The following is a 26,664-nucleotide window of genomic DNA, read 5'->3' on the forward strand; positions in this document are numbered from 1 at the left end:
CAGTTGAGTGTGGGGTAGAAGGCAGCAGTCTGATTAAACCTTATGAAATTGTGATGTATTTTTACAATGGCAGATCACAGGGCGAGAGGCAGCTAAGTGATTAAACCAGCAATTAATGGAGCGATTTCCTTTCCTGCCGCCATGCGTTGCAGGAAAGAATATTGCTTGATTTTCCCATCAACACAGTGTGGATGGGGCAGTTGTTCCCATGGAGCTATTGTGCTCCCGGGGGGGGGAGCCGTCCCTACCGGGAGAACACAGTGATTATTGCTAGCGGCTATAGCCACTGGCAATAATCGCATGAACTTGATCACCTTGGGTACAATCAGTCTGCCCATACATGGTTCAAATCTAAGCCGGTCCCTGCTTAACCTGTGCAAGATTTGAACCGTCTATGGCCAGCTTTAAACTTGGTAAATGTAATGGATTTTTGCAATGGTCCGCCACAAGGTGGGAGGCAGCATCTGGGGGCTTGATGCACAAGAAATGTAAACTAGAAACATAGGCCCCATTCACACGATCGGACCGATCAGGTCCGCCTGTCCACTTTTCAGATGGACCTGATTGGGCCACCCATTCTCCTCTATGGGGAGGCGGATGTCAGCGGAGATGTGTCCGCTGACACCTGTCATTTGATTCGACAAGATCCACTTAAAACAGACGGATGGCGATACGTTCACCAACCGTCCAGCGGGACAGACCAGATGGGATCGGATGAAAATTGACATGCTGTGAGCGGGACTCTGACAGGTCCATCTCTGCACAGTGAGCAGAGACGGACCTGTCATCCGCCTGCTCAGCAAGGATCAACGGAGCGATCCCCACTGAGCTAAGCGGAGTCCGCCGAGCGGATCCGCCCCGTGTGAAAGGGGCCTAAGGGCTATTGTAAAAATTTGTGTTTTATATAACTTAATTATTTCTGAGCAAACATGTTCGTTTCTGGAAGAATTGCCTTGGTATTAGTGATGGTATTGGCCTTCATGGAAAATGGAAGCAATGTCAAGTACTGTAATCCCTTTAAAAGGTAATTAAAAAAACAATGTTACATGTTTCTTAGTCTGGGAATACTAAACAAGCACATATTTGTGGCTTTGTTTGCTTTAAGGAGACCCTGTTACCTTACATATTCAAGGCAAAGCGATGGGGTCTATGTAACACTCACCCCCGGTCACCCTATACTCACATCTACATTGTTTTCTCCTGGCCTACTTCTTCTGTGGCTGTCACTACACTACACTCCATGTGCTACTGAGTATGGGGGGGGGGACATGTGACCTCCTCCCATGATGAAGTGCTCAGGCCTGGTGGCTAGTCATATGATGTAGGGTGTGATGTCACAACTACCACAATTTTAATATCTTCTTTTTATGATTTGGTGCCATGGCTTGAACACAGGAAAGTTCTCTTGGCTTTATTAGGAAATTAAGTCTAATTAAAGGCAGATGACATGTATTAACCTGTTGTTGAAATCACTCTTTCCTGTCATAGACAACTAATTTTCTTTCTTCTTAAAAACAGACAATACTTCTTAAAGATGAATTTCCTTGGCCTGAAAGAAGATTGTGAGACCATTCTCAGCCGCTTCCAGGCCACTGACAGCGTGCGTTATGAGGAATTCTTGTCAATATGGAAAGAGATGAAGTTCCACACCATATTCTTGTAAGCATTCAACACAGTTCATCTTATGATGGAAGGCTTGAGGTGAAAGCAGTTATTCTGAATTCTGTTAGTTGTCTGTAAAGACAGCATGTTAGCATTTTAAAGGATGACTATGAGCCTATTAAAGATCTTATTCGGTTTAACCGGGCAGTAAGATGTAGAGGTTTGATCTAACCACTCTCAGCCGAAGGTACAAAATTATCTTGGCACAGCAAAGCCAAGCAATATGTTTCCTGCATATGAGGAGGAAGGGGAAACCTTCTCATGTGGAGGTTCAATAGTGATTGGGTCAGGTTTTCTCATCTGCCTGATTGATTGTTCTTCCTGAGAATGGTTGTCTGGCACTTATGCATTGGCCCTATGAATGTGAAATAACTTTTAAATGTGTCTAGAAATGGCCGTTATCTCTTTTCTATTAGTTGGCAAAGGGATACAAAACTTCTGTATCCTTTAAACCCCTATTATAATATCTTTCAGAAGACCACTGGAAACAGCCAATGACTGATTAGTATACTGACCTGCTGCCAGTATCGTGATTGCTGTGAGCAATCACAGACAATCACATGACAATTGTAAACAATTGATGGCTTCCTTTCATGCCATCCATTGTATACAATTGTGTTGCTAGCTGTGATTGATACAGACAGGGATAATCACAGCCCATCTGTAGCATGTAATTAACTTTGGCAATCACAGCTAATCACAACAAAAGACATTGAATGAATCGGTTTCATTCAGTAAAAATGGTTGCTTATACCAATGAAACTCATAATGTGTAAAAAAAAAAAAAAAAAGTGGTAACACTGCATTGCTTTATAAAATGTGTTTGTGTGTGTGTGTGTAATATATATATATATATATATATATATATATATATGTGTGTGTGTGTGTGTATGTGTAATATTATTATTATTTTTTTATATATATATAATTTTTTTTTTTTTTTTTTACATACGGTCAGCAGTCAGTGTTTCTGATCACCACCACACCAGTTATATGATAACGCTGTACTGCACTGGGGACAATATGTAAAAAAGAAAAAGAAATTGTAAAAACTTTTTTTTTTGTTTTCTTATTTCTAAAAACTCGCCATGCCTCTTACTAAATACCTGAGACTGTGTACCTTTTCAAAAATGGATAATTTTGGGGATATTTGTACTGTCCTGGCATTTTAGGGCCTTGAGAAATGAGATCAGGAGATCAATTTTCAGATATACGATCAAAATGAGAGAACAACCGACAATTTCCTAAATTTCAAGGTCACTGCTTAGTCCTATTTGAAATTATCTAAAGAGGAGTAAAAGAGCAGTTTTTTTAAGCATATTTCATAAGTTACATATATTTGTGAAGCACAGAAATAAAAAACTTCAATGAGATTTGAAAAAGAACATTGACCAAAATTAGAGAACTCTTTCAGATACCTCCCAGTTATTGGTTAATCTGACACCTTGTGCTAATTTCTTTAATTTTCTGACAAACCTCTTTTAACTGGCAGGCTAACTTTTCAGTTTTCACTGACTTTGCAAGATGGTGAGCCGTTCTAAAGTGACTGCAATCCTCTGGCAGCAGGTTACCCTGATAAAGGACAAAGGGATGACCCTTTCAGCCATAGCAAGAGAAGTTTGTCATTCTAAATATGTGATTTCTAGAATATTGCATCTTTACAACGTCACAAACTTATTCAAGTCCCCCAAGAAGGCTAATTGTCAATGAAAGACAAATGCAAGAGAGGACAGGATATGCAGAGAATCTCAATGGGTAATCTGTTCAACACTGCAGCTGTGATTGCTCGGCAGTTCAGCGCTGAACATAGTAAGGATCTGTCTGGTCATGCAGTGTCTCGCCGTTTAAGAGAATTTGGACTGAAAGCCCACTCTGCAGTGAGCAAACCTCATTAACTTTTTTCATTCTCTGGTTCTGGGTGGACATCATATAACATCCTCCCCAGAATGCACCCCACGTGCTGCGCTGCGGCGTGATCTGTCACCCGCTGACAGATCAGTGTACCGGCCTGCTGCCAGTAACATGTAATTGCTGTGACTAATCACAGCAGATCACATGACAATCGGACATGATGGGTGGCTTCCATTCATGTACATTCATTGTGTACTATTGTCTTGATCTGTGATTGGTTACAGTGATCACATGGTACAGACAGGGCCAATTACATCTGTACCATGTGATTCGCTGGGGCTAATGCCACCAAAAGAAAGCTTTATTTATGTGACACAATTGGCACAATTGTCATTCAAAATGCGACAGCGCTGAAAGCTTAACATTGACCTGAGCAGGAAGGGGGTGAAAGTGCCTGGTACTGAAGTGGTAAAGCCCAGAAAGTCATTTTTATGTCTTTTCCATTGCAGTGGTGGGATGAGGAATCTAGAAAGCAACAGATTCACCAGAGAAGCGTTAGCTGTGGTGTCCCCCTACTTCCTGCCCCCATACACCTTTCAGATACGTGTGGGTGCTCTCTATCTACTGTATGGCCTGTTCAACACTCAGCTCTGTGAGCCCAAGCAAAAGGTAAGATAAATTGTTGGCATAAGTTGTATTGTATGTGTAAAGCAAGCCTCCTAATTACTGTTGGTCCTTCTTGTAGCAAAAATATTTAAAAATCGGCACCCAGAAGAGAATTATGAGGTGGCACATGGGTGAGATATTGCATTATCAATGGAAGGGCCTTAAAACGTAGTGATATATTAAACCCTTTTTTCTTATTTCTCTTTTTTTAAATAACTTACCTGCTCCATGTAATGGTTTTGCACATATCAGCCCGGATCCTCCTCTTCCCAGGCCCCTCCCTCCTGCCTCCACAGCAAGCAGCTTGCTATGGGAGCATCCGAGCCGAGCCACTGCTCTGTGTTTCCATTCAGACTCAGCCCAGCCCCTCTCTCTTCTCATTGACTTTGAGAGAAGTGGGGACCAATGGCACCTGCTACCGTATCTCAGCCAATCAGGAGGGAGAGTCCAGGAAAGCGGAGGCTCTGGTGCAACATTACTGGATCAAGATAGGTCTCAGGTAGGTATTAGAGGGGCTGAGAGGGGCTGCTGCACACAGAAGATTTTTTTATCTTAATGCATAGAATACATTAAGATAAAAAAAAAAAACCTTCTGACTTGACAACCACTTTAAACCTACGTATAGTGCAGGGGTCAGAAATGCATAAAGCACAAAATGCACATCAACAAATGTCATCTGTTGGTCTTTAACCACTTCCATACCGCACGATTTCTGGCACTCCACTCCTACTTGTAAAAATCATAATTTTTTGCTAGAAAATTACTCAGAACTCCCAAACATTATATATTTTTTTAGCAGAGATAGGGGGAATAAAATGGCGGTCATTGCAACTTTTTATGTCACACGGTATTTGCGCAGACATTTTTCAAACGCGTTTTTTGGGGAAAATTGTGTTATGAATTAAAAAAAAAAATACTAAAGTTAGCCCAATTTTTTTGTATAATGTGAAAGATGATGTTACGCTGAGTAAATAGATACCTGACATGTCACGCTTTAAAATTGCGCACACTCGGGGAATGACGCCAAACTTCAGTAAATAAAAATCTCTATAGGCGACGCTTTAAATTTTTTTACAGTTTACCAGTTTAGAGTTACAGTGGAGGTCTTGGGCTAGAATTGTTGCTCTCACTGTAAAGTTTGCGGCCTCACATGTATGGATTAAACGCCGTTTACATATGTGGCCGCGACGAACGCATGCGTTCGCTTCCGCGTGTGAGCACGTGGGGACAGGGGCACTTTAATTTTTTTTTTTGTTTTATTTTATTTTTTTACACTTTGTCTTTTTAATTTTTTTTTTTTTATTACTTTTATGCCTATTACAAGGAATGTAAACATCCCTTGTAGTAGAAATAGTGCATGACGGGTCCTCTTTATAGGGAGATCTGGGGTCAATAAGACCTCATATCTCTCCTACAGACTAGGAAGCCTGAAATAAAATAAAAAAAAACCCCAAAAAAATGATCTTGGCTATTCAGCTGAGATCAGTGCAGTATTGAAAACTGCCAGGCTGGGCGTGACGTCATTACATCGCGCCCGGGCCTCCGAGAGTCATAGAGACTGCTGGGGACCATCTGGTCCTCACAGTCTCTATGGTGACACTTCCGCCGGCGGCTGATTCCTTCTCCGGCTCACTGATCGCATGGGCGAGCCGGTAGAAGCACTGGAGGGTGGCAGGAGGGGGGGGGGGGGATGTCACCTCCCACCACCTGTAAGAACGATCAAGCGGCTGAACAGCTGCTACAATTGTTTTTATGGTGAAGGGAATCGCCGGCTGAAAAAAATTAGAGCGAATGCGCCAGTGACATCACCGGCTGATTCCAGTGTGAATATCTCCTAAACAGTGCAAGTTTAGGAGATATTCATTGTACCTACAGGTAGACCTTATTAAAGGCTTAACTGTAGGTACAAGTCAAAAATAAGAGTTTACTTCCACTTTAAAATTGGTAGTAGTAGTAATAATATTCTGTACAGTAGTACATTTACTAAAGCTGGCCATACATAGATAGGAAATCGTTCGACTTTAGAAACGTTAGTGGGTGCATTAAGTTTCCCGAAATGCAAAGTTTTATGCCAAAAGAAAGATCCATCATGTCAGAATTTTGTCTCATAATCGACCGATTTTTCTAAACATTAGTGGGGAAATTTATCATAAATAATTTGAAAAAATTTACAGTATCTCACAAAAGTGAGTACACCCCTCACATTTTTGTAAATATTTATTCTATCTTTTCATGTGACAACACTGAAGAAATGACACTTTGCTACAATGTAAAGTAGTGAGTGTACAGCTTGTATAACAGTGTAAGTTTGCTGTCCCCTCAAAATAACTTAACACACAACCATTAATGTCTAATGTCTATCTGCTATCTTCCAATTCTTCTTGCATAACTTGCTGGAGACCTTTTCTTTATGGAACTATGAAATCAAATGATGGCTGTCTTGTTTTTTTTCTCTCCTGCAGATAAGAATATGTTTGAAAGACTGGAGTGAGGTGGAAAAGTTTCATCAGGATCTGGTCAGCTCTCAGCATTTAGATGCAGTGTACATCTTTAGACAAATGCGCCGCCTCAGAGCTTTTTATTTCACAGCGATGCCCGCAATGGTAATTTGGAGGAACATAAAAAAGACCCGAGCAAATATTATTTTAGTTTAATGGAACAGCTGTACTTCATAATCATTTTATGATTGGACACAGCTGTTTTGCAGTAATTGTCAAGGGTTAAAAGCAAAGCTAGATTTTCAGTATGTGTGAAACAACAATACTTTGTGAGTGCAGACCGCACAAAGTATCTGCTATTACCTCAATTATCCTTTAGAATCCTTTTCTGTGCACTCTGAGTCCTATACACGTGAGTTGATTTTGCAACAGTATCCTATTTTACCAGCTGGTGGCACTGCAGTGATGTGTATACCTATGAATAGACTTGTTAGAGTGTATGACAAGGTAAAATAAAAAAGAAAATGGTTTAGTACATCTCTGTAAAACTTGGAACATTTTCCTGTGTTTTATCCCTTTAAACACAATGCAAGTACAGAAAAATAATTGTTGATGTGCCAGGAATAAAGCATGCTCCTACCTGCCAGAAAAAAAGCATGCCCCCCCCCCTGTTTTTGTCTGTCAGCTCCGCCATATGAATTGCCTGAAGTGAAAGAGATTCTGGTATGGCACTGCAAAGTCACAAACAGCGCATTGTTCTGGAATATTATGTAAAAGTTTTGTTATACAATCTTTGTTATGCATGTATGTGTACATCCCTTCACCTTACGTTTCAAAAGTATGAGACAAATTTGAAATTTTTTTTTTTTTTTTTAAGCTGCCTGTGACTATTTTATGTTCTTTTTCTCCAGCTGACATTCAAGCCACAGAAGAGCATACCTGTTGATGATGGTAAAGAAGCGTTCAAAGATGTGAGGGACAGAGTTGCTGATCTCATTACCACTGAAAGTGTGGAGGTATATGAATTCTTCTGGATGTTTTTACAAGGGGATCAGAAATGTACATTTGATAGCAGCTAGGAGATTTTATTTTGCCATCTCTGTAGTGTAGGAGGGATCTCTCCTCTTGGTATCTCTTTAGTGGTACAACAGGGTTGGTCCCAAACCTCTTGTTTTCACAGAATCCAGCAGGGCGAGTAAGAACAACTGGTACCAAGTAGTGTTAATTTTGGCATAGAGTTTTGTTTTAGTTATAGTCTTTTGACTAAAATGCCATTTTAGTTTTAGTCCCATTTTAGTCATCTGCAATTGATTCCGTTTTAGTCCTAGTCTTTGACTAACACGCCATTTCAGTCAACTAAAATCTCCAGTACATTTTAGTCTAATAAAATCATTTTTGTCAACTAAAATATAATGTGTTTAGGTAAATTGTAAAGCATTTAAGCATTTCTATTGAATTTCCAAACTCATTATATACTCCTGGAGTAAAAAAATCTAATATTTTATTATTTATGGTATTAATGTATGAACAAACTCACAGATACAGATTTGGCCACTCTGGATGGTCTGAGGAGGCCTGTAATGCTGCACAGTGCTCTAGACGGTGGTCTGAGGAGGCCTGTAATGCTGCATAGTGCTGGATGGTGGTCTGAGGGATGGCTGTAATGCACAGCGCTTTGGATGCCGCCATGCCAGTGTTCACTGGTCTGAGTACGCCTGTAATGCTACACAGTGCTCTGGACGTCGGCCTGAGGAGGCCTGTAATGCTGCATAGTGCTGGATGGTGGTCTCAGGTCTGAGGGATGGCCTGTAATGCACAGTGCTCTGGATGCCGCCATGCCGGTGTTCACTGGTCTGAGGAGGCCTGTAATGCTGCACAGTGCTCTGGACGGTGGCCTGAGGAGGTCTGTATTGCTGCAGAGTGCTCTGGGTGGTGGTCTGAGGAGGCCTGCAATGCTGCAGAGTGCTGGATGGGGGTCTGAGGGATGGCCTGTAATGCACAGTGCTCTGGACGGTGGCCTGAGGAAACCTGTAATGCTGCAGAGTGCTGGATGGTGGTCTCATGTCTGAGGGAGGGCTTGTAATGCACAGTGCTTTGGATGCCACCATGCCATGGCACCAAGGTCCCACGTGACACCAGTACTGGATGGTGGTCTTAGGTCTGAGGGATGGCCTGTAATGCACAGTGCTGCTCCATTCTCTGGCAGTCGTCATGGACGGTGCACACAGTCGCTTCAACTCGCTTGCCTGCTTGCTAGGAGCGGAAGCAGGTGGAGCTCCATGAAAACCGTTAGTAAACGTTCCTGCCTCACATTTTCATCCCGTTTAGTTTGTTAACAAACACTAATTTGATTTCCATCATAGTTTTCGTCAGTGTACTTTTCGTTTGGTGTCATCACTGTAAAAATGCCATTGACGAAAACCTTGATGAAAACATTTTTGTTGACGAAATGAACACTGATACCAAGGCTGTTTAGACCTGTGAACACAAGCACCGTTCTCACCACCAGTCACTGAGTTTTAAAATAAAAAAATGGGACAGTACTTACATGAAGGAAGAGTGGGCTGTAGGCTGCTGTGTTCCTTTAAATCTTCTATCCTCTGCCCTCCTGGATACCCCTGCAGCAATCTTCTCCATCTCCATCCCTACCTGCTCGGTTCAGTCCAGCCATATGCAATAGTATGAAAAAATCTGAAAGTAAACAGCTGTGCTGTCGGTTTAAAAAAATCACAATGATCTATAAATCCAGCATAATGGCTGCGTTTTTACATGTTTATTTGTGAAACAAAGATTGCATATAAATAATAACAGATTCTATATATTCAAATAGTGACCAAGAAAAAGGAGTTTTTTATTATTTTTGTCCAACTTCTCTGAACAATAAAAGATCTCTAAAAATATGCCGCAACATATGTCATGTCAATTAAACCTGCTAACCCCAATTATTACCCTTTTAAACCTAACAAAAACCTAATGAACAGAAAACAGTTTAAAAACTTAGAAATAAAAAATTAAAATAACATCTAACCATTATAGTTTCCATTTCAAATAAAACATTAGTTAATAATGCTACATGTTAATTTAAAATGTAATTTATTGTAGCTAGTTCACTTATACCTGCCTATACATGGTTCAAATCTCAGTGGGTTCCTGCTTAACTGGCTTAGATTCGAACCATGTCTAGGCAGGCTGAATGTACCCAAGATGATCGATCGATCAACTTGGGTACAACTAGCCTCTCGGATTTTACATATGATTGTTGCTAGTGGCTGCCATAGCTGCTAGCAATTATCACTGTGTTCTCTCTGGCGGGGACAGCTTCCCTAGCCAGGAAGGAAACAATAGCTACGCGGAAGGGATTCCACCTGTGGTTGTAGGAAAGAAATTTGCTCCCTCTATGGCCAGCCTTACAGTTTGTTTACTATTCCAGGCTCTACGGTCCCTTTATCCTTATAGGACAGGGATCTTCAAACTATGGCCCTCCAGTTGTTCAGAAACTACAATTCCCATCATGCCTAGTCATGTCTGTGAATGTCAGAGTTTTACAATGCCTCATGGGATGTGTAGTTCCACAACAGCTGGAGGGCCATAGTTTGAGGATCCCTGTTATAGGGCATGTGCTTCCGGGATCCGTTATCTTCCTCCAGGATCCTTAGCGAATACAAGACCGTTTTCTGTTTTTCAAGGCTGGAAACGTTATTGTTCAAGTTCTAGCATAAAAACTGACACTCCAATCCACTTCCTCCCCTGACATGTTTCATGCTAATGAAACTTAATCATAGAGTAAGAGGAGAAGGGAAAAATAGGAGTAAATACTGTATACAAATATTGCAAACTCCTACTTTAGTATTTAGAGATACATAATCTATATACAATGTACCAAATTGCATTAGTCCTCCCAATAAAGCTAGAAGTGTAATTCCTAGTTATCAAAAGGCCTAAAACCATTTATTTAAATGATCCTCCTTTATATTAGGCGGTCATCAACAAATGGAGTTGAGAGACAAGGGGTGGATGTAGAGGGGAGGGTAGGGGTGCAGAAATTAGAATAAGAAATAGGGAGACGTGTTAAGAGTGGAAGTGGGAGGGGATGTGCAGGTTCCTCTGGGCTCCATCACTAACCATCCAGGCTCAGTTTCACATGTTACTCAAACCCATGACTATATATTCAAACTCCCATATTGTGTCTTCTTTTCTTTTCAGGAAATGATAAATGTTCACGATCACTACCAGAAAACCAAACGTCTGATTAATGTGGATAAATCCGAGCCTGATAAAAGCCTGAGTTTGATTAAGGAAGACTTTACTGATAACCTGAACTCTTTGGTCTCCCAATATGAGTACTGGAGACAGAATAACCGGGTATGTTAAATGATACAATACTGAGCCTTACCAAACACCTAAAGAGTTACATACAGCTCACCAAATGCCCATAGAAGCAATATACATACAAAACAAGTTATGGGCTATAGAATGCATAACCCCCCCCCATTTTCACTGTGTCTGAAGGGCTTGTAGCCAATCCTTGTCCGCTGTTTACTTTTAAAAGATTAACATGGCTAAAATGTTCACTTTCTGGCAAGAAAGCATGTTAAAAAAATCCTTTACCAGAAGTATATACAATTCCTACCCTGAATAATCTGAACTGTTTTCTTCTACCAGGCACCAAGGATTAAAAATGATGAGGAAAAAGAAGGGACTTCTCAAGATTCTGAGGTAACTAGCAGCCCTTAAACTTATCAAACGGATAGATAGAGCTAAAAACCAGTGTGAGTGTTTGAATATGTGAAAGATCTTTCACATGTCAGAATGTATATACCCTTCTGATGGCCGTCTATAATCATTTTATTACTTTTTCATAGTCGTTGTGGTAAATCGCTTATCAAACTCATTCAAAATATTTGTTTTGGATCCTCTATGTACCTATAGACTAACTATTCCTATTTGTTTATGTTTTATGTGTTTGTATTTCCTCATGTTGACTGCTGTCTTTGTAACAGTAAGGGCCAGTTCACACAATAGAAACGCTGTCCGGATGCGTTCCAGAAGTTTTTTTGCATGTGCGTTTTTGATGCGTTACGGTGCATTTTTTCCCTCTTTTTTTTCTTAACCTTAAATAAGGACATGTGTGTTCCAGTGCATTTTTGGTGCATTTAGGTGCGTTCCAGTGCAATTTGATGCATTTTACAGCGCTCCAGTACAGTCCAGTTCATGAAAAATGCAGCATGTTCTACTTTTTTTTTTTTCCTGGAACCGGAACGCACTGGAACTGCAAGCACTGTTGTGAACTATGCCATTGGATACCATATAACCTACGATCCATGCGTTTTTGATGCAGAAAAAAAAACGCACAGGACTGCATGTGGTGTAAACTGGCACTAATCGTTAAAAAAAAAAAAAAAAATCATAAAAAGCAACGCATATCTCTGGCAGATAGGTCAATGTTATAAGTAAGAAAGTGCAGCGCAATCATATAAAATGATATATTACAACAATATATAAAAGATGGTGCATCCAAGTCCACTTGTAAGGAGAAAAAAAAATCTCCAGTAAATCACAACAGATGAGTGCAAAATCTTCAATACATGAACTCCACTCAGTAAAGTGCAGGGATAGATGTAAAGAAAGTCCTTCCGTAGGTTCAGGAAGCAGAGACCAAGGTGCTGATGACCAATTCATGCAATAAATATTTTATGTGCTCATATCATCCCACCACCAAAGCATTCTTTGCCTCTCACCTTCAAACACAGACCCCACAGGCTAAGACAGCATTGAACCAGGTATCCTGATAATAAGACTCTTCATCCACTAGGGATAACTATCCCGGACCTCTTCCTCAGTAAGCATATGCAGGGAAAAAGAGAAGATCTAATGCTCTTGTTGCACTTTTAAAGCTACCTATTTTTGTGACTTGCTTTGCTGTAGGAGGGAGCTACTAACTCAAATGGTTAAACTGTAATTGCATTTTTATATGTAATGATTTAGACCTTAGGTAGTCCATAAGTTATAATCTCATTTTGATTGATGGATCTCTTTTGTAGGGCTCAGAGAGAGCAAAAGTTTTGGCTGGAATAAAATCCAAATCTTATAATGCTGTGACTCAGGTAAGATGTAAAGTATTTTTGGGGCTTACATTTGTATGAGTTTGTATGAGAGTTCTGAATGCTAACAGCACAGCTTAAGGCAGGCCATAGATGGTGCAAATTTCTTTCCCTCAACTGGGGTCCGTCCCCCTTCCCCAGGAGAAGACAGTGATTATTGCTAGCAGGTATAGCAGCCACTAGTGATAATTGCAAGTAAATCTGGCAGGCTGGTCGTACCAAAGTTGATAGATTGATAAACTTAGTACATTCAGCCTGCCCACACAGGGTTTGAAGCCTGGCTGGTTGCTACTGAACCAGCCTGAGATTTGAACCCTCTATGGCCAGCCTAACTCTGACACTGTATGATGGAATTATCTCTGTGAACGTATGGGGGCACAACAGACTGTAAAGATTTATTAAAAGTGGTGGTAGTTTTGCTCATACTATCGAACATTACACAGTCTATAATTTTGTTTGCCCTACAAATAGTTTATCCCTTGATTATTTATTTGCATTAATTGGGCAAAGGTGCTAAATGCACTGCTCACATACATCCATAGGACTGGTGAATATATGCATCTGTGTACAAAATATATTGCAAAGTTCAGGGGTATAGCCACAGTGATAGTTCTTTGAGGTCACATGCAAAGCTGTTTCTCTAATGCTGGCCATACACGTATAGATTTTTGGACGAGTGCAATCGATGAATGCACAAATGTCGTTCAAAAATTATCTTTTGCATTTAACATTCAATTTTAAAATGAATGTAATTTCTGAGCAATACCCACATACACTGCCTGAAAATTTGTTGATCGAGAGAAGTTTTCCTTCCTGTCCCTTTGAATTTCCCGTCACTGGATGGAAAACTTTCTCCAGTCCAGAGGGTGGTGATAAATGGGGAGTACTCGGATTGGTCGGGTGTGGAAAGTGGGGTCCCCCAAGGATCTGTCCTGGGACCAATCCTGTTTAATTTATTCATAAACAATCTATAGGATGGGATAACCAGCACAATCTCAGTATTTGCTAAGCTAAACAGGGCAATATCTTTGATACAGGACGTGGAAACCTTACAAGCGGACCTGAACAAAATAATGGGGTGGGCAACTACATGGCAAATGAGGTTCAATGTTGAAAAATGTAAGGTAATGCATTTGGGTGCCAGAAATACGAATGCAAGTTACTCGCTAGGGGGAGAACCTCTGGGTGAATCCAAGATGGAAAAGGACCTGGGGGTCCTAGTAGACAACAAGCTTAGTAATGGCATGCAATGCCAAGCTGCTGCAAGAAAAGCCAATAGAATACTGGCATGTATAAAAAAGGGGATTCACTCCAGAGATAAAACGATAATTCTCCCACTCTATAAGACTCTGGTCCGGCCGCATCTCGAGTATGCTGTCCCATTCTGGGCACTGGTCCTCAGGAAGGATGTGCTGGAACTGGAGAGAGTCCAGTGAAGGGCAACAAAGATAATTTGGGGAATGGAGGACATCAGCTATGAGGAAAGACTACAAGCACTGAACTTATTCTCTCTGGAGAGGAGACGCTTGAGAGGGGATATGATATCAATGTACAAATACCTTACAGGTGACCCTAGCATAAGGAACAAACTATTCAGCAAAAGGGAATTCAATAAGACATGTGGCTACTCACTAAGAGAAGCGGTTTAACCTTAAACTGCATAAAGGTTTCTTTACTGTCAGAGCGGTAAGGATGTGGAATTCTCTTCCACAAGCAGTGGTATCAGCAGGGAGTATCGATAGTTTCAGAAAACTATTAGATGGGCACCTTAAAGAACACAACATACAGGGGTATACAATGTACTAACAGCAACATAGGTTGAACTGGTGTCTTTTTTCAACCTAACTATGTATCTGCAGTCGAAAACTGACATTGATTTGACCCCACTAACTAACTATTTTCTTAAAACTAAAATTTTAGAATGAAAATCTGTACATGTATGGCCAGCATTAAACATAAAAGTCTTTATTTTCTTTAAGGCAAATGAAAACAGAGTTTTCCAGTAGCAAATTTAAATAGCTTAACTTTAGCAAAACAAAAGTCCACTTCAGCACAATGAAAACATAACAAAAAGTTCACATAACCCAAAGTTCGGAAAGTCTAGATTCAGTCAGTTGGCAGCTTCCAGCAGAAATGCAGCACTCAGACAGGTGCCTCCTCTTCCAAACTCCTACAACTCCACCCTTGCACAAGGAGTTTCCTGTATTTAATCACTTGCCCACTGGGCACTTTCACCCCCTTCCTGCTCAAGCCAATTTTCAGCTTTCAGCGCTGTTGCCCTTTGAATGACAATTGCGCAGTCATGCAAGGCTGTACCCAAACAAATGTTTAATCATTTTTTCACACAAATAGAGCTTTCTTTTGGTGGCATTTAGTCACTGCTGTTTTTTTTATTTTTTCTAAATAAACAATTAATGACAGAAAAGTTTGAAGGAAAAAAAAAAACTTTGCAAAATTTTATAACAAATTATGAAAAACCGTTAATTTTTCTCCTTCTTTCTTCCTTTCTCTGTGCACTGATGAGACAGCATTGATGGGTACTAATAGGCTGCACTGGTGTGCATGGATAGGCAGCACTGATGGGCATTGGTAGGCGGCACTGATAGGCGACATCGAGGAGACACTGGTGGGCACTGATTGGCAGAAGCTGATTACTGACAGCGTGAGAAGGAGCGGTGAAGAGAGGCGGTAACCAGCTTCTGTTGACATCATGATTAACTGTAATTGGACACAGCCGCTGATTGGCTGTTTACCTCAAACAAAGCGCGCCACCTGCATCCAGCAGCGATCATGGGAGGCTGTCATATGATGGCCTTCCATAACTGGACTGCACTGGAATTTCCTTAATTTGCAGGGATTTCCTCTCACTTCCTGTTTGGCTATGGGCCAGGAAGCAAAGGGAAATCTCTACAATAGGAAACAGATGGTGAAAATAAATGGGGTTATAACTCTCCCTTACTCTATCCAAAATGAAAAAAAAGTTTTGCCTATAGTTCTACTTAAGCGCTTTTGGGTCCAAGTCCCCGTAATCAGGGGTGGAGGTTCTTTCCCACCCGAATATCTGTCTGAACCGTCTAAATTCTGAATCCTAAATAGGAAATTATCAATGCAAAGAGAACTGTAAGTCAGTCCTCTCCTTTATGATTAAACTATTCTGAATCCTCTCACCCCCCAATTTGATTACACCAAAACCATCCCCCTTAAAGGGACCACAACCCAAATATAGGTGAAACATAGCACCTGTCCAAGACCCATTCTCAGCATCCTGTGCAATATTTATAAAAACATTTTTGACCTAAAAAGCATATAAAATGCGATAATGAGATTTAGACTTGAATATTTGGTAAAACATACCCTAAAAATATGTAATATATACGTAGCACAGCGGTCTCTATATTATCTATCATTCTCCTTTATCTAGACTACCCAGCCAGTCTAGTCATGCTTGTTTGGCTCCCTCCCCAGTTTAATCTTTTCTTCTTTATGAGATATGATTTGCAGAATGTTGCCACAGCGAGAATCCTCACATGAAAAGTGAGCCTAAACAGCTAGGAATTTAACATCTGCATTCCCAGCCAAACTGTTTTGGTTTTTGATTGAATGGAGAAAAAAAAAAAAGGAACCAGTTTTTTACTGATATCTGTGACTAGTTAGAAATTTCTTCACATTTCCTGCCCTGCTGACATTGGCTTCACCAGACTGAAAGTGAGGTACACTACATACAGAAATTAGTATTTTTTTTTCTTTTTTTTTTTTTTTTTTTTTTTTTTAGTAGAGAGTAAAGTGGGGTACACACTTGTAGAAAATCTGCCGAAAATTCCCGTCCGAGGTAAAATCGTACGATTTTTGGCTAGTGTGTACACAACTTTCAGCAGCCCATGCCTACATTTTCAGCGAAAAAAAACAGAGGGACAAACACCAAAATTTTTAGCGTCCGTCCCCAGCACGACCAATTTTCATTTAATGTGTATGCAGCAAGTCCGCGTAAAATCGGATACAAAAGACCGCGCATAATCTGAAGTTGCTGATGACACGGAAGTCTAGGAACAAATGTCCCAAAAAAAAAGAAAAAATCGGACAAGACATTTCGTGAACATTTATGCACTGTCAAGTAAAAACGGTTATGAACGCTGAGCAAGAGAGAGAAAAATCGGAGGATATTTTGTCTGATTTCCGTCAAGTGTGTACGGGCCTTAAGGCAAGGAAAGAGCCCTAATTAGCTGTTTACTGATAACATGCTACATCCTGTCCCTTGCTGTCACCCAAAGTAGGTATAGTAGGTTGCACCATGTAAATCCAAAATAAAATAAAAAAACCTACACTCCTTGCACTATATATAAAATATTAAAAGCAACGGTATTAGTGGCATATATTTGCAATTCTATTTGGAAGATCGCCGCTATTACTAGTAAAAAAAAAAAAAACACAATAAAAATGATATAAATCTTTCCCGTAGTTAGTAAACACAATAACTTTTGCGCAAACCAATCAAAATACGCTTATTGCGTTTTTTTTTTTAACCAAAAATATGCAGCAGAAAACAAATTGGCTTAAAATGTTAAAAATTTAAATTTTTACATTTTTTTTTTTTTTTGGAGAATTTTATATAAAAAAAATGTGAAAAATATTGTTATTTTTTTCAAAATTGTCGCTCTTTTTTTGTTTATAGTGCAAAAAATAAAATCGCACAGGTGATCAAATACCACCAAAAGAAAGCTCTCTGTTTGTGGGGAAAAAAGGACGTCAATTTTGTTTGGGTACAGCATCGCACGACCAAGCAATTGTCCGTTAAAGTTACGCAGTGCCGAATCGCAAAATAGGGCCTTGTCTTTGAGCAGCCAAATCTTCCGGGGCTAAAGTGGTTAAGTTCAGCAAAGCCCATTTATTCCAAAATTGAATGTTAAAAGCAAATTAAATTTTGAAGTACTTTTGCATGACATTTACCAAGCCATCAAATGAGAATTGTTGTACGAATGTTCGTTTGACAATCTGCTAGTGTATAGCAAGCTTTATAAAACACCCATCCTGGACATATACAGCAATAAATAGATTAAAGGCAAGTATGTATAGAGAGAATTCCACTTTAAAGTTGCGAAGACATACCAGAAGTTTAGTACAGCAGAAAGGCTACAGGCCTCCAGTGTGTCCCAGCAATCATTCAGTAGCTTTCAAGGCAAGATGCATGTTTCTAGTATGCTTATCAACCTGCCAACAAGAGGACTAAACACTGTGTATGAATGCTCCAAGAGTGGGTAGTATAAATATTTTGGGTATGCTGGTGACAGTTACAGCCAAATTGACTAAAGGCTCCTACACACTATAAAATAATCGGGCGAGAATTTTCATCCAAAGAACTTTCGTACAATTTTCGTATAGTGTGTACACATCTTTCTACAGCAGATTCCGACCTTCTAAAAATTTCTTAAGGGATAAGCTCCAAAATATTTTGCTTAATGGGTATTGTTTTCATACGATTTTCGTACAATAAAAATCAGAAACGAAAAACTGTGCATGATCGGAAACAATAATTCATAAAAAAAAGTGTTTGTCGCACGAGAATTTTTGTATGAATTTTCTTTTATCAGTTCCAATTTGCTGTGAAACAACGAGGAAAATCAGATGATCGTTCGCCCAATTTCTCTTTCGTTCATTGACACAGACAGCTCCTGATCTTCTTAACTATGGGGTTATACTGCCCCCTACAGGAGGTGGACACTAGGCAGGAAAAAAAGTCTGCCTATGGGCAGTCCCTGGGGGTATACTCCCTATGAGGGTCAGGTGTCGGCCTTAGCGGTCTTCTTTCAATGGCCCTTTGCCACTTAGTCCCTGGTGTGTACTTTTCTTCAGGGAGTTGGGCACTTGACCCCTCCAGTGCAATCTCTATTGCCGCCTTGGGAACTCAATTTGGTGCTCTCACTCCTCCAGAAGCCTCCTTTTGAGAACCTTCGGGAGATTCCCCTGCTTACGCTGTGCCAGAAGGTGGCCTTCTTGGTGGCTATCACCTCTGCATGCAGGGTGTCTGATTTGGCGGTGTTATCCTGACGTTCACCTTCTTTGCTGGTTCTTCGTCCCTGCCCATCGTTCCTTCCAAAGGTTGTCTCTAATTTTTCATTTGAATGAAGACATTGTGTTGCCTTCCCTGTCTCCCAGGCCAACACATTTTAAGGAAATTGCTTTGCATGCCTTGGATGTGGTCCGGGGCAATTAGGGTGTACCTGGCAGCTATGGAGTCTTTTAGGAAGTCAGACTCACTGTGCTCACAGATGGGCCTCGGAAAGGATTGTTCGCTTCCTCTGTGACCATTTCTAGATGGATCAGATAGACAGTGATTCAGGCCTATTCCATCAGGGGTCAGGTTCCTCCTTTCCCTGTCAAGGCGCACTCTACTCAGGCACTCAGTGCCTCCTTGGCCTTCCGTCATCAGGCGTCAGTGACGCAGGTTTGCAAGGTGACCACCTGGTCGTCGGTGCACACTTTCACAAAGTTCTATAAAGTGGATGTGTTGGCATCTGCGGATGCTTTCTTTGTCTGCAAGGTTTTGCAGGCTGCTGTTTAGAGAACCCGGTCCTCTTTGAGGGTGTATTGTTTTTTTTTTTTTTTTTCAGGTGAGCTCCAGTTATTTTGGTTGAGCTCCTGTTGCCTGGTTGGCTATAGTTAGCCTTGGGAATTTATTTTTCGCTGTTCCCACCCCTCATGTTCAGCACTGCTTTGGGACGTCCCAATGCTTAAGAATATCAGGAGCTGTGTCCATCCATTTCTCTGATGTTCATTGACAGACACAACACCCACCCCTCTGTGGAGTTGTAATTCTTCTGATACTGCTTGTAACAAAACTGAGTACCTATAGCAGAGAGAGGGAGTATACCCCCTGGGACTGCCCATAGGGGTAGCCAGACTTTTTTTCTGCCTAGTGTCCTACTCCTGTAGGGGGCGGTATAACCCAATGGTTAAAAAGATCAGGAGCTGTGTCCATCAATGAACATCAGAGAAATAGGTTTTACGGTAAGTCAAAAATCCAATTTTTCACTATAGTGTGTACCCCACTTAACATTCAACATCCTGTCCCACTCTATCACCCAAAGCAAATATAAAGAAATAGCCAGCACTCCTTACTCTAAATAAAGGGAGCTGGCTATTTATTTGATTGTGCAAGGTGCTACTATACTATAACAAACTCTTGTATAGCTGTAAAACCGGACTGGGTTTTTTTTCCCACTGAACTCTATTTGAATTGTACAAAAGTACACTTTATGTCACTGTACAGAAGCAGCATTTTATTGCTGCTCCTGTCTGCATTGCAGCGTGAATGGAACATTTGTTTTCTGTGTGTCCTTGCAGGGACTGGCATTTTTCAATGCAGTAAAATGGTCACAACACATCGTGTGAATTCGGTTTTACTCTTCTGACTCTATCGACAGCTTTAAAAAATAGTTTTGACTTGGTATAAACTTTTAGTGAAGGTTTTATGGTTCATTTTTATAGTCAGCTTTACTGCTAAACTGAGGGTTCTTGTTGATTCCCTCAACACCAGGAGCACCAAGCCAAGAAAATAGAGCATTAGAAATGTATTTACTGTGAATTGTGTGTTTTTTGTATTAATACAATATTTTTCTTTATTAGGCTGTGAAGTCAAGACGGCATCGGCAGGTCCAGCTGGCATCCTCTGAGTCTGGTTCTGATTACAAAAGTACAAAATCTAAGAGAAGAAAGTTAAAAAAACAGAAGCTCTTGTCAGCAAAAGAGACACAGAAGCGAGGTATTCCTTTTACACTCAATCTATAACTTGCAGTCTGTATTGGAGCGTATACAGGGTATTCTTCCCACCCCATGTGACAGTGTTCAGACCTGGCAGTTAATTACTCAAGAGTCAAGCATTACATCCTGGGAGTAAGGGGAGAAGATGACATGCACCCCTTTACCAGGACTCTCCAGATATATACCAAAGTCTCCAATGGGAAGGAGCAGGGGAGTGAAAGAGAGGCGAGTATCGGGGGGGAGGGGGAGCCTTTAAGAGAACGTTACTTTCACCTGAATGTGCAAAGAGACAGATTTGAATAAAGAATAAGAATGAATTTACATCATCACGCTTCTGACTCGTTGTCCAGCAATATATGACCTAGGGATGTCATCTAACTAGCTGTACAGCGTGGCAATGATGTGTAAATAGCGGGAGTGGCTGAACACAATTACTAATCCCTTGGCTAGTAAGGAAATCCATTAGAATACTTCTTATGGCAGTGATAAGGTTCTTTCCTTTCTTTTTATTTTCCTCCTCAATTCTCAGTAAATGGTAATAATACTGACCTTTTTATTGTGCAGAAGCTCCCTGACTGTTCTTATGCTATGTAATGGGGGTGGCAGTGCATCGTACTCTTGGCATTATGTATTGCCACTGCTCTAATTTATCTTCTAAAGCCCTGTACACACGAGCCGAACATTGGGTGGCATCGGTAAGTTCAATAGAAACCGGCTGACATTCGGCCCGTGTGTATGGCAGCCGGTATTCTGTTGAAAAATGCATCTGCATGCGCAGTACTTGACGTCACTCCAGCTGATATCTTGATCAGCTGGCGTGAGGATTACGCAGAGTTCCCCATTACATCAGTGTCCCCATCTTAGTCCCTCCTTACATTAGTGTCCCCATCAGAGTTCTCCCTTACATTAGTGTCCAGATATACTTCTATGTGTCCCCGTTGGAGCTGTGTGTTCGGTACTCACATTATTCCCACAATTTCCCAATAAGAATATCAAAAAAGAATAATCCGCCCAATAAGAATAGTTTTCCGTTGTGCGCATGCGCAGATAGCACGGAGAATGAGGCAGAATCTGGTATTAGGATTCTAGTCCCTCCGCACTCTGTCTCGTCAGATAATGCATCCGACAAACTGTGCATGGCAGTGTAATCCTCACGCCAGCTGATCGAGATATCAGCTGAAGTGACGTCATGTACTGCGCATGCGCAGTCTGTCGGATGCATTTTTCTACGGGAGCCATTCCCCCGGCTTCTGTAGAAGGGCATGACCAAAAAAGGTCTGCCGATCAGCATCTGATCAGTGCTGACCGGTGTGTTCATGTTCTGGCTGGGGGGGGCAGGGCGGGTGGGGGCTTCCCCCTGTCAGGTCACAGCACAGCAGGGGAGATCGCTGTACTAACATTGCATAGTTAGTACAGAGGCTCCTCCTGAGCTCGGCTGAACGGAAAAAGACTGCTAGTGTGTGCGAGGCTTAGGTGTTGTTGCAGTCATGAGCAGATTAGATATGAAGCAAAATCCAAAATGAACTGTTAGTCCCGGTTCACATTTGTGCGATGCGGGAACGCTGCGAATATACAGCGTGTTCCGCATCACATCCGCACCCCTGGCAATTCACACTACCACAAAGTTAACGACACTCCCAGTTGAGATCGCATATCGCAGTGCGATCTGCAGGTTCGCACAGAATCGGATCGCACTAGTGTGAACCACCATGCGATCCGATTCTGCTGCAGATTAAAAAAAGGGTCATGTGCGTGTTTAATGCGATTGCGGTGCAAATTCAGCCATACAAACTGTATAGCTGAAATTTGCACCGCACAGAGATCGCATGTAATTTAGGAGCAGTGCGCTCCAAATGACATGCAATCTCTGTGATCACACTAATGTGAACCGGCACTAACTGCCATTTTAATACACGTATAAAAAGACATTTACTGGGTAAAGGGACATTTTCTATGAAGTTAAACCCTTCCTAAAAAGACTGCCAGGGGAGGAAGGTAAACAAACTGCTGCAGGGAGAAACCTAGAAGTACCTATACATAGCTGCAGTAGCCTTCCAAACCTTCCTTTCAGAGTGGAATGCTGGGCCCTTGTTACAGCTTGTCAGTAAGCCCTGCCTCCTATTGGCTCATTACCATGATAAGTAGCCCACACTTTCCTATTGACCCATTACCATGATAATTAGGCTCACTGGCCAACAGGAATGTGCAGGAAGGAGCTGGCTAGTTTCGACATTATCAGCAGGATCAAAGCTTTGCATTGCTTTAAGGAGTAGGAATCGCAGCAGGTGGGTGGAACCGATAAGCTGCAGAGACCTGCTGCTAGAGTCCTTGACAGGCAGTACACTTTTGTGAGTGCTTGAGCCTAAAGACATTAAAAACTGCAGTTCTGTATAACTGAATTATAGACCTGATTATTATTGATCTTTTCATTGCAGCTTATCTTTCTTTGATAAAGAAGAAGTGTTCTGTAAAAATGCCAGCAATTTCAGAGGAGGATTCATCTTCCAGCAGTGAAGGTGGGAGCATTATCTGAGTATTTATTTATCATATAGTGGTTGTGTTCTGTGTGTCAGTAATGCATTTTTTGGCTGGTAAGCTGGTACCATATACTGTATGAATTAACAGATTTGGTTCAGCCACCCGGATGTGTAGTCACCTAGAGATTACACAGGCACATAGCTCTCCAGGTTCAAACTGAGCAGAGCAAAGCTTATTTTCGCTGAGCTGGTGGCAGGCAAATGTCCTGGGAGCAGGTTTTTCTTCTGGATTCTCTGCTGGGGCCTGAATTATAAACCAGTAAGCCTGCAGTTTATTTTTATCAATCCAAGTCTTAAAGCAAACTTGTTGGTAAAAAAAAAATTCTCCAAATGTCCTAAGGATGCTGCTGTTCCTAAACTTACTTTTACGGCTGCTTGGCTGCCACCACTGTGTGGCAGGTCATGGTGCCCCATGTGTAGGGTAAATGGGTAACCTGCAGCACTAGAAATCTGAAGTGCCAATTGCGGCTTGCTGTTCACTGTGTAATAATACCAACACTAGGTGACATTGGCCAGTGAATTTGTATGGGTTTGCAGCTGAGATCTAAGCTGTGGGGGGGAGCACTGGAAAAGGTAAGTATTGGCTCCAAAGAACAAACTAGCACACACTAAGAGCCGGTTCACACTTGTGCGGATGCAGTGATCGCATGTAATTCAGAGCGCACTGCTCCTAAATTACATGCGATCTCGTGCTGTGCGAATTTCAGCCATACACTTTGTATGGCTGAATTCGCACTGTATCCGCACCAAACACGCAAATGAGGCATTTTTTGAGCCGCATCAGAATCGGATCGCATAGTGGTTCACACACGTGCGATCCGATTCTGTGCGAACTTGCAGATCGCACTGCGATATGCGATCAAACTGGGGGTGTCGTTAACATTTAATTGACACCCGCTGCGTATCTCATATGGCAGTGTGAACTGCCAGATGTGCGGATGCGATGCGGGATCACGCTGCATATTCGCATCGTTTCCGCATCGCACAAATGTGAACCGAGCCTAAACCATGACCTTTTGATATTCCGGTACACTTGATGAATGCTTTAGTACTGAAATTTCAGTTAGAGCTAGACTGGTACAGATCACATTTCTGCAGAGAACATTTACCATGCATACCAGGGTGCATAAAATCGACCTATCTAAATCACAACTGTAGCATTGAAATTAGCAAGTTTCTACAGATATTCTAGTCTCAAAATGTATAACTTTTGGATACGTTTAGAAGAAATTACAAACACTATCATTGAGATTTTCCCTATCCCTTTTATGTGAGGACTTCTGCTTAAGCCGCTCTAGTAAATGACTTTTCTTTTTATGCTAGGAAATCCTTTTTGCTAGAATGGAACTACTTATGCCCCCCCCCCCCCCAATACAGTAGGTAGTTGGAAGCATAAAGGGTGATCTTGTTTAAAGATGAGCCCTGGGATTTAGCACTTATCTACCAGCCGCATTTATAATGGGGACTGGCAGATAGGGAATTTGAACACTTGTTTAAATTTGTTCAGCTGGGATGGGCTGTAGGGGAAGTGATTCTGGTGGCTATAAAGCCGCTTGATCACGTCCGCACCCCACTAAAGGTAACCCTCCCCTGCGCGCATGCCCACATAATGTATACTAGGCTCTGCTGTCCTGCCTGCGGGCCTGAAACCAGCATGGCAGGTGGAACGCAGGGAGATCAACGAACATCTGTTCGCTGATTTCCCCTTTGGTGAATGAACATGGAAGTGACATGTTCATTTCCAGGCTTCTGTGGCCTGGGAAGCAGCTAATCGAGCATCTTCTGTGCTCCATTCGCTGCAGAGAAGACATCAGGGGTCTAATAGAGAACCTTTCATTACAGTGTACATTCACATAGGGGCTATTGGCCACCTATGTGATAAAGTTAAAGTGGAGTTCCACCCATTTTTAATAAATTGGATTACATAGATGTATGTAATCCCCTTTAAAACGACTTTTACCAATGTAAAGTTTTTTTTTTTTTTTTTTTGCTAGTAAATACCTTATTTTCTGCTTTATTTATCCTCTTCTCACTTCCAGGTCCAGTCGGCGATTACGCCATTCGGCGATTCACAGTGTGTGCTGGGATGTATCTCAGGCCATGAAATCTCGCATTATTACACAGGAGATGAGCTGTACTGCGTGCTCTGCCCCGCCTCCTCTCAGTGAGGATATAATGCTTTCAGTCCTCGCTCACTGAGAGGAGGCGGGGCGGAGCACGGCCTCAATACAATACATTCAGTACAGCTCACTGAGAGGAGGCGGGGCAGAGCACGCAGTACAGCTCATCTCCTGTGTAATAATGCGAGATTTCTTGGCCTGAGATACATCCCAGCACACACTGCGAATCGCCGAATGACGTAATCGCCGACCAGACCCAGAAGTGAGAAGAGGATAAATAAAGCAGAAAATAAGGTATATACTAGCAAAAAAAAAAAACTTTCCATTGGTAAAAGTCGTTTTAAAGGGGATTACATACATCTAAAGTCACTAAAATGGGTGGAACTCCACTTTTAAGTTTAAAAAAATAAAGTAACATAAAAACAACAAAAGTTTAAAATCCGCTGCCCCCATGTACACGCACATAAGTGCATGCAGTGGGTGCACCTGTGTATGAAAACGATTGCGCCACACATGTGCAGTATCGCCAGGTATATTGTTGCACTAGGAGTGAGTGGGAGGAATAATTCTAAAGCCATCATTCATGGTTAACTCTAAACTGATAACCTGTATAGGCTTTTAAAGCATCGCCTATGGACAGTTTTGCTATTTCACGGGTGAGCAAAATTATAAGGCTTGACATGTTTGGTATCTGTGTACTTATTGCAATCTCATCTTTTATATTTTACCCAAAACTTGGTATTATGTTTATGTGCACTTAATAAATTGTGGTTAGGGAAGGCATTGCATTTGGATTAGTAGAATCTTAGTCAGACCCTGGCTGATATCGCAAAGAGAAATTGAAGAAAGATCAGGTTTGCCTGTCTTGTAATCTCTGGATTTCCTCATTATAATTTTTATCTTTCTTGCAGAAGTTCCAGTCAAGAAAAGACGAAAATGTTGAATGTTTTGAATAAGACTCGTATCTCCAGAACGCCATACTGGGATAGAAATTGCCATTACAAAATATTTGTATAGAGATTATTTTTATTTATATTTTTGTTTTTTTAAATTGTGTTTATGTAAGAATGTATATTGATATAATACACTCCTTTGGTTAATAAACTAAGGCTCAAATAATCAAGGGTTCTGATATAAGGAACTTTGCCTTATCAGTTCAATTTACCAGTCTTCTGGAATTTACAAAGGGAAATACATTCATTTTCTGGTGTAAATATTGGTTTATTTTCTGTGCACGAAGTGAACAATATTTCAAGACCGGTTTCGTGTGGTTTTGCACCAACTGGGTCACATCACATTAAAAGTGCTATGCCACAGTTTCTATAAATGTCTGATCATGTGGGCCAAATTAATAAGGCACGTACGCCAGTGTCCTAAGTTAAAAAACATTTCTAAAATATACACAATTACCAGAGTGGTGTACATACCATAGTTTGGAGGGGGTATCAGCACTGTGGGAGGGAGAGGAGAGGTTGATGTGTATGGAAGGTCAGTGCACCAATATGTTAGAATGAAAAAAAAGTGTTTATTTGTT

At 41.2% G+C, this 26,664-nt stretch overlaps 1 protein-coding gene across 3 annotated transcripts in view; it reads left to right on the forward strand.

Moving 5' to 3' along the window:
* Positions 1–26,234, forward strand: part of SNAPC1 (small nuclear RNA activating complex polypeptide 1) — a 41,811-nt gene extending 15,577 nt beyond the window's left edge. For 2 of the 3 annotated variants that reach the window (XM_082242627.1, XM_082242628.1), the window contains exons 3-12: positions 1,519–1,659; positions 4,023–4,182; positions 6,642–6,782; positions 7,529–7,633; positions 10,821–10,979; positions 11,280–11,333; positions 12,659–12,721; positions 20,339–20,474; positions 22,909–22,989; positions 26,042–26,234. In XM_082242627.1, the coding sequence (XP_082098753.1) occupies positions 1,535–1,659; positions 4,023–4,182; positions 6,642–6,782; positions 7,529–7,633; positions 10,821–10,979; positions 11,280–11,333; positions 12,659–12,721; positions 20,339–20,474; positions 22,909–22,989; positions 26,042–26,073 (1,056 nt within the window). In that variant the 5' untranslated portion in view covers positions 1,519–1,534 and the 3' untranslated portion in view covers positions 26,074–26,234. Of the gene's footprint in view, positions 1–1,518; positions 1,660–4,022; positions 4,183–6,641; positions 6,783–7,528; positions 7,634–10,820; positions 10,980–11,279; positions 11,334–12,658; positions 12,722–20,338; positions 20,475–22,908; positions 23,007–26,041 lie in introns of all 3 variants that reach the window. The other variant, XM_082242629.1, reaches the window with a different exon arrangement.
* The last annotated feature ends 430 nt before the right edge of the window (positions 26,235–26,664 follow it).

The sequence above is a fragment of the Pelophylax lessonae genome (genome assembly GCF_965119305.1).
Source record: "Pelophylax lessonae genome assembly, chromosome: 13".
Lineage (NCBI taxonomy): Eukaryota > Metazoa > Chordata > Amphibia > Anura > Ranidae > Pelophylax > Pelophylax lessonae.